The sequence below is a fragment of the Neofelis nebulosa genome, chromosome 15, assembly GCF_028018385.1.
Source record: "Neofelis nebulosa isolate mNeoNeb1 chromosome 15, mNeoNeb1.pri, whole genome shotgun sequence".
Classification (NCBI taxonomy): Eukaryota; Metazoa; Chordata; class Mammalia; order Carnivora; family Felidae; genus Neofelis; species Neofelis nebulosa.
Window position 1 is genome coordinate 65707722 of NC_080796.1, and position 14105 is coordinate 65721826.

Consider the following 14105-nt stretch of genomic DNA (forward strand, 5'->3'; position numbering starts at 1 on the left):
CACGAAGCCGGTGCCACGTTCTGCCCCCTACTGCTGAGTTATTGGGGTGCGTGGCTGCTTAGGAAGAGGCACAATGATGTCCCTGGCAGGCGTGCTGTGATTCATTAAAACTGCTAAGAATTCCTGCAGTGGGGGTCTGGGGGGAGGGCAGGAAATTCACAATTTGTTTACAGTTTCTTCACAAGCTAGAGACCAGCACATATTATGCGGTCCCAGATGTCAGACCGTGAAAGGGCAAGATGCGAGAGAGGTCCTGTAGTGCTGAATGGCACCCACTGGACCTCGGGTGTGGATCTGGGAGGATAGGGGGGTCGGTAGGGGGAGGCAGGGGGAGTTTATGGTTCCTGTGATCCGGACAGCTCTATATTTGCCCTGGCTGGAAGAGAGGACATTCCATGAATCTTGGATCCACAGCAAGGAGTAAGAAGAAAGGAGACAGTGAACGAAGCGGGGAGTATGGCCTGGTACACACAAGGAGTCGGCAAGGGCTGTTGGGACAGTGTCCTAGGGAGGCACACAACACCTGGGGTCTTTATTTTTGCCAAGTCCATAACTGCTCTCAGGGCACACTTCCCCACTTAGTTTATGTTTCAACATTAGCATTTAAGAATGTGTTTTGTTTTATACATGTTCTTGGCACATGACAGGCCTTTGATAAATATTTCTTAAATGACTGAAGGACATGGAGTCCCAAACTCACACGACCCCAAACCCAGACAGAGGCATGAACCAGGGCACAAGCCTGCAGAGGCATTAGGCTCTGAGTTCACTTTCCTTCTGGTACTTTCCACGATTCTCCACTATCCGGAAATTTCCTCACTGGCAAAAAACTGCGCTTTGAAATGCAAATGAAATCAAAGACTTTCCTTGGCCTGGATCCACTTCTAAGGAGGGATCCCACCCACCACTCCAAACAGCCTTTCCAGGATGTCAAGAGGGGATGAGCCTCAGTCTAATGGGTGTGTGTTCACAATGCTGTGGATTGTGAAGGCCCAAAATGGCATTTAAAATAAAAACACACTACATTTCGGGGCACCTGGGTGGCTCAGTTGGTTAAGCATCCAACTTTGGCTCAGGACATGATCTCGAGGTTCATGAGTTCGAGCACCCCGCGTCGGGCTTTGTGCTGACAGCTCGGAGCCTGGAGCCTGCTTCGGATTCTGTGTCTCCCTCTCTGTCTGCCTCTCCCCTGTTCATGCTCTCTTTCTCTCAAAAATAAATAAACATTAAAAAAATAATAATAACAAATAAAATACATAAAAATAAAATACAAACACACGACATCTCTATAAGTAAGGGATAATTCAGGAGGGAGTGGTTAAGAATCATCAACACACCCCTGCTTTCCTGTCTGTACTGTTCAAGAGCATCCCTAGTTGAATGCTGCTTTTTAAAACATAATACAGCATCCATGATTCATTGATGACTGTACTGTTTCCATGGGGTTGTTTGCTGAGAGGTTAGATAATGTCATCCTTCTGGAAGCCTTGGGTGGGAGGAGTAAAAAACACATGGACCGATTTCAGCCAGGGGATTCACACACCATGCCTTCTCAGAAATGGGAGGTAACAGTCTGACCCCACGAGGAGTAGGAATGAGTGCATTCTCTCTTTCCACGTGGGACCTGAGAGTACTTCTGGATCTTTTATTGACATTTATGTCTCAGTTTTCCCTTTGCCACAAAAAAAAAAAAAAAAAAAATACTGAGTTTAAAAGGAATGCCTCCTTCTTGGAAAATAATTCTTTTTAAAAAAAAAAATGTTTGAGAGAGAGAGAGAGAGAGAGAAAGAGATCATGAGTGGGGGAGGGCCAAGAGAGAGGAGACAGAGAATCCCAAGCAGGCTCTGTACTGTCAGCACAGAGCCCAACTCCGAGGTGGAACTCACGAACTGTGAGGTCATGACCTGAGTTGAAATCAAGAGTTGGACACTTAATCACTGAGCCACCCAGGCACCCTGGAAAATAATGCTTAATGGCTGTGTTTACAGAATTATAGCACAGTATTAAAAAAAAACAAACAAACAAAAACAGAAAACACAAAAACAAGGTGCTTGGGTGGCTCAGTCAGTTAAGCATCTGACTTCAGCTCGGGTCATGACTTCATAGTTCGTGAGTTCGAGCCCTGCATGACACTCTGTGCTGACAGCATAGAGCCTGCTTGGGATTCTCTCTCTCCCTCTCTCTGCCCCTCCCCCACTTGCTCATGCTCTCTCAAAATAAACAAACTTATATTTTAAAAAAACAAGAAAACAGGGGCGCCTGGGTGGCTCAGTCAATTAAGCGTCTGACTTCAGCTCAGGTCACGATCTCGCAGTCCGAGAGTTTCGGGCCCCGCGTCGGGCTCTGGGCTGATGGCTCAGAGCCTGGAGCCTGCTTCAGATTCTGTGTCTCCCTCTCTCTGCCCCTCCCCTGTTCATGCTCTGTCTCTCTCTGTCTCAAAAATAAATAAACGTTAAAAAATAAAATAAAATAAAAAAAAAACAAGAAAACAAAAAACCTTGGATATAATAATTCCTATCTACCCAGGACATGTAAATCCAAATCAGATCTTACTGTTTTGGGCAAAGATGGATTTCAAAATTGACAGGGAGAGATTGGCTAGCAGGTCCCATCAGACACAGTGACAGCACAAATTTCTGATTATTAAAAGATGCAACATTTCAGATGGGACTACATAATATTTTATGTAGTGATTATATAACTATACAGTTACTAATTTTACCATAGATATTTATTATCACGCACAAAGCATGATACTGAAAGAGAAACATTTAACGGAAAATGGATGCACGAAATAAACTTTTTCAAGGAGTTTATGCTCTGAGAAGAAAGGCTAAAATAAGAGTCCAAATAATCCTAGGCAGATGATATTCAGACAACAATAAGGAAGGAACAAACTGCCCGTAGGAATCCCAAGGAAGGAGAGGGGGCATCAGACTGGAGTGGCTAAGAAAATCCTAATGAAGATTGAACAGAGTATTCAGATGAAGTCCAGGTGGAGAAGAAGAGAAAACCAAGTTTTGACTGTTAGGTGAGCTTAGGAGAAAAAAATCTAGAACTGCAAGCTGGGACCAGATTGTGTAGCGAAATCACTTTAGCTCCAACCTTGGAAGCAAACAGAACATTTTTAAAAATATTGTTATTCATCAGCTAGGGTTGCTGTAACAAAGTATCACAAACTGGGCGGCCTGAACCACAGAAATGTATTGTCTCACACTTCTGAAGGCTGGAAGATGAGGTCAAGCTGTCAGCAGGGCTGGTTTTTCTCTAGGCTGTGAAGAATTTGTTTACAGGCAATTTTGTACCCTTGGCTCGAGGATACATCACCCCAATTTCTGTCTTTGTGTTCACATGGCATTCTCTGGGTGCATGTCTGTGTCCAAATGTTCCCCTTTTTATGAGGAAACCAGTCATTTTGGATTAGACTTACCCCAACGACCTTATTTTAACTTGATTATCTCTGTAAAGACCCGATCTCCAAATAGGGTCACATTCTGAAGGATTGGGGGTTAGGACTTGGCCATATCCTTTTGGGGATACACGATTCAACCAATAACAGCCACACACACACACACACACACACACACACACACACACACACACACACTTTCATATAGCAAGTGACTTTCTTTTTTTTAAGTTTATTTTTTTAGTAATCTCTACACCCAATGTGAGGCTCAAACTCATGACCCTGAGATCAAGAGCTGCATTTAAAAAAGTCACATTGAGAGGTTCAGGTCTGGTGTTCATTCTAGCATCATGTCATGGAACAGAAAAGAAAAAAATAGAAAAGGAAATGCTCTAGGGGCACCTGGGTGGCTTGGTCGGTTAAGCGTCTGACTCTTGAATTTCGGCTCAGGTTATGATCTCTTTGTGAGTTTGAGCCCTGCATCGGGCTCTGCACTGATGGCACAGAGCCTGCTTGGGATTCTCTCTCTCTCTCTCTCTCTCTCTCTCTGTCTCTCTCTCTCTACCCCTCTCCCGGTTGTCCCCTCTCTCTCTAAAATAAATAAACTTAAAAAAAAAAAAATAGATGTTCTAGCCAGTACCTTCTCATGTAACTTCGTTTTCTCTCGAAGTTTATCTGTCTTCACAGCCACAGCCTAACTGCCTTCTCACTGTACGAAAACGAACAGGTGTGTTTGAGATTAAGGAAAGTATTAATAACTCTTCATTTGTATTATGCATTACAGTTTACAAAGTATTGTCTCCCACTTCATCTCATCTGATCGTCACAAAAATTCTGAGGTAAGCAGGGGAGATACTCTATCACGAACGTATAGACAAGTGAATTAAGTCTCAGAGAGGTTCCATGAAATACTTAAGGTCCTGCTTTGGGTGGAGAGGATGGCAATAAAATTTAGGTGTTGTGAATTACAGCCCAGATCTCGTTCATTCCGTTATGATGATGTATCAAAACATGAAAAGTATAGCAATCACTTTAACTTGTTTTCTTCACTTAGAAAAATCTGTGTCAGACGCAGCCTGCCAATTAAGGAGTATATTGACTGAATGAAGATCCAGGCACGTCGATAAGAATGTGTGAATTCTTGGTATAGGCATAATAGGAGGCAATAAACAACAGACAGTGGTGTCTCTCATCGTGGGGCTGACAAGGCAGAAACAAATTCAAGATCTGCCTCTAGGGGCGCCTGGGTGGCTCAGTCGGTTAAGCGGCCGACTTCGGCTCAGGTCATGATCTTGCGGTCCGTGGGTTCGAGCCCCGTGTCAGGCTCTGTGCTGACAGCTCAGAGCCTGGAGCCTGCTTCAGATTCTGTGTCTCCTTCTCTCTCTGCCTCTCCCCCGTTCTTGCTCTCTCTCTGTCTCAAAAATAAATAAATGTTAAAAAAAAAAAAAAAAAAGATCTGCCTCTATTCACTGAGTTAAAGGCTACATCCATATCTACATGGATCACACACAGACGGGTCTTTGTAGGACTGAATAGGAGTGGACTTTTACCTGGTGCCTGATTGTTTCTTTTGGAGCATGAATCTTGGATGAAGAGTTTCAAATACATTAATTTTTAAAAAATTAACTTATTCAGAGGATACTAGTCCTAGGATTTGCAAGCCACATCCATCAAGGGTCTGCTTATTTCCTTTTGAAATATTTAAAATATATTCCTTTTTGGGGCGCCTGGGTGGCTCAGTCGGTTGAGCGTCTGACTTCGGCTCAGGTCACGATCTCGCGGTCTGTGGGTTTGAGCCCCGTGTCGGGCTCTGTGCTGACAGCCCGGAGCCTGGAGCCTGTTTCAGATTCTGTGTCTCCCTTGCTCTCTCTCTGCCCCTCGCCCGCTCATGCTCTGTCTCTCTCTGTCAAAAATAAATACACATTAAAAGAAACAAAATTTAAAATATATTCCTTTTTATATTTTTATTTATGTATTTTTTTTTACTTTAGAGAGAGTGTATGTGGGGGAGAGGGGTAGAGGAAGAGCGAGAATCTTAAGCAGTCTCCATGCTCAGCTTGGAATCTGATGCAGGGCTTGATCCTATGACCTGAGCCGAAATCAAGAGTTGGGACACTGAACCGACTGAGCCACCCAGGTGCCCCTAAAATATAAATATTCTAATGCAATCCAGCAGATAAAGCCCTTGTGCTATAAATATGGATAAATAACTAGACCCCAAAGGGCCACACTTACCCCTTCATTAAAGAATGGTTAGGGGCACCTGGGTGGCGCAGTCGGTTAAGCGTCCGACTTCAGCCAGGTCACAATCTCGCGGTCCATGAGTTCGAGCCCCGCATCAGGCTCTGGGCTGATGGCTCGGAGCCTGGAGCCTGTTTCCGATTCTGTGTCTCCCTCTCTCTCTGCCCCTCCCCCGTTCATGCTCTGTCTCTCTCTGTCCCAAAAATAAATAAAAAACGTTGAAAAAAAAATTAAAAAAAAAAAAAAAAAGGTTGGCCTGGTTTTGTGTTCATTTTTTAGTTTAATTTCCTTTGTTGTTGTTGTTCATAATAATAAATGTTACCACTTATTGAGAAAACCAGTGCACCAAGACTATGCTAAGCACTTTCTGCCTTTCTCAGATCACCCTGTTTTACAGAATAAACCTGAGGCTCAGTTAGGTGAGGTGCTTGGTTGAATCCAGACCTTTCTGACTCCATAAAGCTAGTTGGTTTTTTGGTTTTGTTTCTTTTTGGTAATAGTGTCACTGATAAAATTCACATGCCATACAATTCACTCGTTCAAAGTGCACAATTAAATGCTTTTTAGTATATTCACAGAGTGAATTCTGCAACCAGGATCCCAAAGGAACCCTGTACCCACCCCTCCAGCTATCACTTCCGGCTATCACTTCCGCCTCATCTTCTCATCCACCCCCCCTTCTCCTCGCCCTAGGCAATCACTAGTCTACTTTCTCCATTTCTGTAGACTTGCTTACTCTGGAGATTTCATATAAATGGAATCAGATATTGTAGGGTCCTTTCCATTTTTTACAGTAGCCCCAAGTGCACAAAATGGGATAAACCACAATCCGTGGCTCATCATGCACTGTCAATATTAGTCCACGGAGAGCCTGCCACTTAATTAAAAAACTAGGCCTTTAACAATAATTTACGTCCCTTAACGATGAGCTTTTCCTCCATCCTTTCCCTCTGCCCTTCCATTCAGAGGTAACCACTCTGCATGGGAGTTTTGTTTATCATTCTCTTGTTTTTTGGTTTTTTTTTTTTAATATATATGTAGCTTCATCACAAGCTACATACATTTATAAGCATTTTAGTCCTTAGTTGCACTTTAGAGTTTGAACTCTATGTAGTCATGAAGTCGTACACAGGGACACGTTTCTTTCACTCAGTATGTTACGGGGTTCCCTCTACATTGGTGTATAAATCTACAGTTTTGTTCATTTTTCCTTGTGCGACTATCACAATTTATCCGCTCTCATGCCACTAAGCATTTGTGGGTTTTTTCTAGTATTCCCAGTCTGTTGGTGCACACGTACAAGCATTTCTCGAGTAAACACTCAAGAATAGTATTGGTAAATGGTACCAAAAAAACCCAACCTATTTCTTGTATTTTATTCCCCATCATCTTAATTTTTGCTAACTGAGTGGGTCTGAACTGGAATTCCACTATGCTCTTGATTTGCATTTCTCGGACTTAGGTGTTTGTGGTCCATGTTTAACTTCTGTGAAATACTTGTTCATGTGTTTTGTCCATTTTTTTCTATTGGGCTCTTTCCCCTGTTCTTATTGATCTGAATTTATTTTAATCCTGTCAGTTTATGTGTTGCAAATACTTTCTTTTTAAGATTTTATTATTTTTTCATTATTCTTTAAATAATTTGTTATGTTTATTTATTTTGAGAGAGAGAGAGAGAGAGAGAGAGAGACAGCACGAGCAAGAGTGGGGAGGGGCAGAGAGAGAAAGAGAGAGAGAGAGAGAGAGAGGATCCCAAGCAGGCTCCATGCTGTCAGCACAGAGCCCAGTGCAGGGCTCGATCTTGAGAACACCCAAACAACTGGGCCACACAGGTACCCCTTTAACATTTTATTTTTCAGTAATCTCTGCACCCAAAGTAGAACTTGAACTCACAACCCCAAGATCAAGAGTCACATACTCTATCAACTGAGCCATCCAGATGCCCCACAAATCTTTTAACAGACTACCTTTAATTTTCTTAAAGGTATCATTTGACAGGCAAAAGGTCCTAATTTTAGTTTAGTTATTTTGCCTGTCATCTAATCTAGATCAACTATATGAGGAACTGTTTCTCAGGCAGTGGACAACAGACAGCACAAGACTGGGATTACCGAAGAAGTGCAACTCATAAACTAAGTTCTACACAGTCTGACTTCTCCACCTTGGAACAACCTCTCCCGAACAGCGCACTGGGCCGGAGTCCCAAGCAAAGCACGGCAGTCCCGCTAAGCCAGTGAGCCGGAGGTCAGAGTTGGGGGCAGCTGAGCAAGGAGGGAACTGTGTGGTGGACTGTGTATCTTCAAAAGTGTGTGAAGCCCTTGAGTCCGTGGTTGATGGCTGCACTGTCCATAGACTGAAAGATGGGTGTATTTTAGCAGAAAGCATGAACTCAACTACTGCACAATTTCTGTATTTCAGAGGCTTTTAAGAGAAAACCAGACTTTAAATTATCTTTAGTTCCTGTTATCTGCTGTCTAAAATCGTCACGATGGGTGTTCACTTAAGATTTGTTAAGTATTGGGGCACCTGGGTGGCTGTCGGTTGAGCTTCCGACTTCAGCTCAGGTCATGATTTCACGGTTTGTGAGTTCGAGCCCCGCGTCGGGCTCTGTGCTAACAGCTCAGAGCCTGGAGCCTGCCTCAGATTCCGTGTCTCCTTCTCTCTCTGCCCCTCCCCTGCTTGTGCTCTGTCTCTCAAAAACCAAAAATAGGGGCGCCTGGGTGGCTCAGTCGGTTAAGCGGCCGACTTCAGCTCAGGTCATGATCTCGCGGTCCGTGAGTTCGAGCCCCGCGTCGGGCTCTGTGCTGACAGCTCAGAGCCTGGAGCTTGTTTCAGATTCTGTGTCTCCCTCTCTCTGACCCTCCCCCGTTCATGCTCTGTCTCTCTCTGTCTCAAAAATAAATAAACGTTAAAAAAAAAAATTTAAAAAAAAAAACCAAAAATAAATTTAAAAAAATAAAAATAAAAGATTTGTTAAGTATTCATTATTATCCTAGGCATTGGTTATATTTTTCATTCTTCGTAGCAATCCAGTGAGAGAAATCCTATCTCTCAACTACAGGTAAAGAAACTATGAAAGCTCAGTAATTTGTCCAAGAAGTCACAGAACTACCTAATGATAAACCCAGAAGTCAAACCTAAGTCTCCCGAGGCCCCTACCCTGGGCACAGGAGCCCCAAGATACTATTTCCTACGCAACGGGCACACTAGGTCAATAGCTTTCATGAATTTCCATTCAGTTCTACTCAATATTTATTTTTTAATGTTTATTTATATTTATTTTCAAGGGTAGGGAGGGGTGGAAACAGAAAGAGAGACCATCCCAAGCAGGCTCTGCACTGTCAGCACAGAGCCCTATGCGGGGCTCAAACTCACAAACCGTGAGATCATGACCTGAGCTGGAATCAAGAATCGAACGCTCAACTGACCGAACCATCCAGGTGCCCCTTCTATCCAATATTTAATGCGCTAGAAATTCTGTTGAGGGTTGCCGATAAAAGATTATTAAGTTCAGATAATGTACTATTAAGAAGGACAGGGACGCCTGGGTGGCTCAGTCGGTTAAACGTCCAACTTTGGCTCAGGTGATGATCTCACAGTTCGTGAGTTCAAGCCCCATGTCGGGCTCTGTGCTGACAGCTCAGAGCCTGGAGCCTGCTTCAGATTCTGTGTCCACCACCCCACCCGGCCTCTCACCCTGTTCGCGCTCTGTCTCTATCTCTCTCTCTCAAAAATTAACTAAATGTTAATAAAAAAAATGTACAAAGATAACATAACAATGTGATGATTTGAGAAGAGGCTGTGAGGGACCAGTGAGGACACAGAGGGGAGACCGACCTACCAAGCCCGGCAGAGGACAGGCTTTGCTGGAGCTGCTAGGCTCTGGGTTGCGAATCCCCTCTACTCTTTTCCTTGCTGCCTAGCTCAGGGCTCTGCGGGTCACAAACACTGACGGAACTGGGAGGCAGTACTCGCAGTACAGATAGAGCGCGTGCTCTCTGGAACCACAGTGGTCAGGTTAGGGTCCTGGTGCCACCATCTATGAGCTGTGACTTTGTGCAAGTCACTTAACCTCTGAGACCCCCCTTCCTTCCTGGGTAAAATGGGAATAACTCGTAAGATTGTGGGGACAGTAAGATATCATGTAATGCCCAAAGTGCTTGATACATTTTAGCCATTATTATTCATGAAACTGACTATAGTGGACCTAAAAATCACAGTAGATTCACACCACTCTTACTGCATCGTGCAATATGATCATTGGGTATGAAAACCCTAGCAAGTTAAGGTGTGTGTGGAAACCAAGAACCAAGTCTACTCATTTCTCTTGCAGTCCCACCTCCATTTGCCAGAGATCATGAGAACCCGTAAATCCTACTTAACAGCTTTTGACTAAAGTTTCAGAGAGGAGATGCCCTGACAATCTCGGCCTGAGCTTTGAGACCTTGCCCATGTCATCCGGGCATTTCATTCCTGTAGGGCTGACCTTCCACAGAAGGGTGGGTCTCCAACCCACTCGCCAGCCCCCAGAAGTAAAGCTGGTCCTACCCACGTGGTTGATTGAACTTGGTTTATGTTGGTCTGTGGGGCACCTACATGTTTCACATGTATATTATAAGGATGAGTATTTATTGAGTCAGCTTACTAAGTATAAAATATTGAACCAAGTTACTGACAAAGGATAATTTGTGCTATTTTCTTGCAGATGGTTTAAATTTTCTTTAAAATTTTTTTTTAATGTTTGTTTTTGTGTGTGTGAGAGAGAGAGAGAGAGGGAGAATGTGGACACACAAGTGGGGGAGGGGCAGGGAGAGCGAGACACAGAATCGATCTGATGCAGGCTCCAGGCTCCGGTCTGTCAGCACAGAGCCTGATGCGGTGCTTGAACTCATGAACCATGAGATCATGACCTGAGCTGAAGTCACACACTTAACTGACTGAGCTACCCAGGAGACACTTGCAGATGGTTTAAAGCCAGTGGGGAAAATGTGAGGTTTGCCATCTAAATACTGGGCTTGTTCTAAAGTTAGTGAGCCTTCACGGAACTCAAATACAAGTTATCTGAACCGTAAATGTGTAAGAGCTGAGACAGTTTCGACGAAGCACTCACTCTACCAGTTACCACAACATATTACATAAAGCGCCAGCTCCTATTCCAGGAACGCTGTTCTTGGCTTCTGAGCCAAGCTTTCCCATTGGGCTGTGTGACCCTGGGATACCATCTCACTGGCAGATTCTTCTCCACTGTCCAGCTGCCTACTGCCACATCCCCGTTTCCAAGAGAAAGGTAAGGGACACAGGAGTTCCAAAGCATGTCCCAGATTGCTGTGCTTGGCAAAACAACAACAGACTAGAGCCCTTTGAAGTCAGGCCAACCCTCTACCCGCTCTGACCCAAATTAGTCTTCTAGAGTCAAAGGTAGCTCTCTTGTCAGAAGGTCACTTAGCCCCAAGCCCCCATGTCTTAATACCCCCAAAACAAAGAGAATTCCTTTCCTAAATCCTTCTCTGTTTCCAAAATTCCTCAAGAGAACTCATGACCAATATATTCCTTATGATGGTAAACCTAATATGGATCGTTTAGAAACTCCAAGAATAGAAATCCACTTAACAACACTACAAGTTATGTTTTATTATACAACAGTCAGAAGGAAATTATCTGCAGACAGCAATAACTGCCATAGACCTGTATTCTCTAATGAAACAAATATATTTCTTATTTGAAGGTTTATTTCTTAATAAATATTATATTTAATGGTACAACAAAGAAAAATATGCTATTTACAAAGAACAAAAGCAGCAAGGCTGTTTCTTTTTTAGCTATAATTACAATAAAAGAAAATACAGAAATATAGAAAATATAGAAAAATATAAAAATATAAACTACATCATAGATATGCCAATTAAATACATTCAGTAACACCTACCGAGCTACTATTCTGTAGCTACTCATCTTAAATAACTAATATTCAGTATCAGAGTCCTGGATTTACAATACTGTGTTTTTTCACAGATTTCCTTATCCGCCTTATTTTTTTCCTTAAGACTGGATGATCTTGTTTGCAAATATACCGAAAGTATCTACAACCTACAATAAAAAAAACACAAACGAAGCAAAATCAACAAAGAGTTTTAATACTTATCAAATTCTTCAAGTATATTTCCACATTTTGAAAATTTTGCTTCAACTCTGGCATACTAACGATTATGAAAATAAGATGGATTTGTATTATCTATACCAAGGTATCCTGAGCACATTCTAAGAGCTATCACCAGTGAAACGCACACTTTCTACATATGAAAACGTTTCTGATTGGTTGCTAATTAAAGCACATACTTTAGCTGGTTCCACCCTGCCTCCCAAGCCCCAGTCAAGGTGATATGCATATTATACATATATTCACATATTAAATGAGACTTCGCCAAAAGCAAATTACTACAAATTCCCTTTCAATGTCAGCTTGTAAAACAGCCGAAGAGGCATCTGTAACAATACAAAGGTTCTCTGTAAGAAAACCTTGATGTGAAGGATTAAAATAAATTCCTCACAGGTCAGAAGAGATGAGAACTTAGCCAGCCGTTCTAGCCATCCAGAGAGCAGCTGGATGGTGATGTGGCAGCTCTGACAAAGGTCTTTTCACAGTCTTACAATGCCATCGGTTCACTGGTCAAGTATTTCAAACATGAATCAAATTTCTATTAAAAAAAACTAGACTGGGTGCGTCTGGATGAACGTCTAAATCTTGATTTCAGCTCAGGTCATGATCCCAGGGTTGTGGGATCGAGCTCCACACTGGGGTGGAGCCTGCTTGGGATTCTTTCATTCTTTCATTCTTTCTTTCTCTCTCTCTCTTTCTTTCTTTCTCTCTCTCTCTCTCTCTCTCTCTCCCTCTTTTTCTCTCTCTCTCTCCCTCTCTCCCTCAGCCCCTCTCCTCGACTCACGCTTTCTCTTCAAAAAAATAAATAAAAATGTAAACTGGGTATTTTAAGAGATTTTTTTAGGGGCACCTGGGTGGCGCATTTGGGTTAAGCGTCTGACTCTTGATCTCGGCTCAGGTCATGACCTCACAGTTCGTGAGTTCAAGACCCGTGTCAGGCTACGCATTGTCAGTGCAGAGCCTGCTTGGTATTCTCTCTCTCCTCTCTCTCTGCCCCTCCCCGACTCCCTTCCTCTCTCTCTCTCTCAAAATAAATAAACCTTGAAGAAGAGAATTTTTTTTATATTTGATGAGTGAGACCATAAATCACATAAGAACTAATTTCATTATAGTCTCACCATACATTCATCTTCTCTGGGAAATTGCTAGGATATATACTGTACCTACAGTAACCATTATTCCTGAAATAGTATGCCAGAATTACTAACGTTTTATTAGCTAGAAAGCAGTGCTGTGATGTTAATGTAATAATCTGTATTTCCAAACACATCTACCACTTTAGCAAAAACAAAATACTTTGTACACAGACTTCTGCTTCCATCTAGAATATAGAAAGATAGAAAGAACTCTGATCTCACCCTAACACAGAGAAAAAGCCAAATAACCTACAAACTCCTTCCTCCGCCAGAAGACATATAGTCGCAAGGACAAAGGGCCTGGCTTGCCTTACCAGAGCATGGAAGGAAGGGCAGCTACCAGACCCTGCTCTCAGCATGAAGTAAAGGCAGATCGTGACCAGAATTTGAATCCTGTGATAGAATGGGGATAACCAGAGCACAGACAAAACCCAGCTCAACTCCTGAACAGACTGACTCAACCTCCACACTAACACCGGAAAAAAGAAATGTACCCATTTTCAGGCATGATTATGCCTGATATTCACAGAGCACTTTTGAATTTATAAAGCACTTTGATGTGACGCTCACTTGATGCTTACAACAATCCCGTAGGCACCATGGACAGGTGTTAGGAAGCCCACTCAGAGAGAGGGTCCCAAAGGTTAACTGTTTGATCTAAGTGACAGGAAAAGGTGACAGACTGGAAAATCAGTCCAGACTTGGCTCAAACACAGACACCTTTAGATATCTGTACTAGATGCCTCTATGCTCATAAGGAAGTAGAAATCTCAGTCTGAATCACATTTCTGTTCCTTGGCATCAGTGTGTTCAGAGAGAAATCTTACAATTGTTTTCCTATTTATTTGTCCTTTTCCTCTTAGGAACCAGCATTTCATTAACCCTTGTAATCATCTGAAACACTCACTGAGAATACTAATTCCAAAATAAAACCAACCATCTCACAACTGAGCTGAAGAATCTCTTTAGGATACCCTGAACTCTCTAGCAACAGACTGCTCACTCATGCACACGGGTGACACTCACTTTTTCTCTGACCTACAGTTTCCCTGCTCCATTGGCACCGAGCGCTCCCTGAGAGTTTTAACAGCCAGCATGTTCCACGAAGAAAAGATCAATTTCCCTTTCTTTAAGAGGATTTTTAAATAAGTTAATAGGAGGT

General features: G+C 42.8%; 1 protein-coding gene across 4 annotated transcripts in view; it reads right to left on the reverse strand.

Annotated features, from left to right (window-relative positions):
- Nucleotides 1–4052: 4052 nt before the first annotated feature.
- The window catches only part of TAF1A (TATA-box binding protein associated factor, RNA polymerase I subunit A), a 38200-nt gene continuing 28147 nt past the window's right edge, over nt 4053–14105 (reverse strand). For 3 of the 4 annotated variants that reach the window (XM_058702443.1, XM_058702446.1, XM_058702447.1), the window contains one exon: nt 11257–11737. In XM_058702443.1, coding sequence (XP_058558426.1) covers nt 11625–11737 — 113 coding nt within the window. In that variant the 3' untranslated portion in view covers nt 11257–11624. Of the gene's footprint in view, nt 4119–11256; nt 11738–14105 lie in introns of those variants that run through there. The other variant, XM_058702445.1, reaches the window with a different exon arrangement.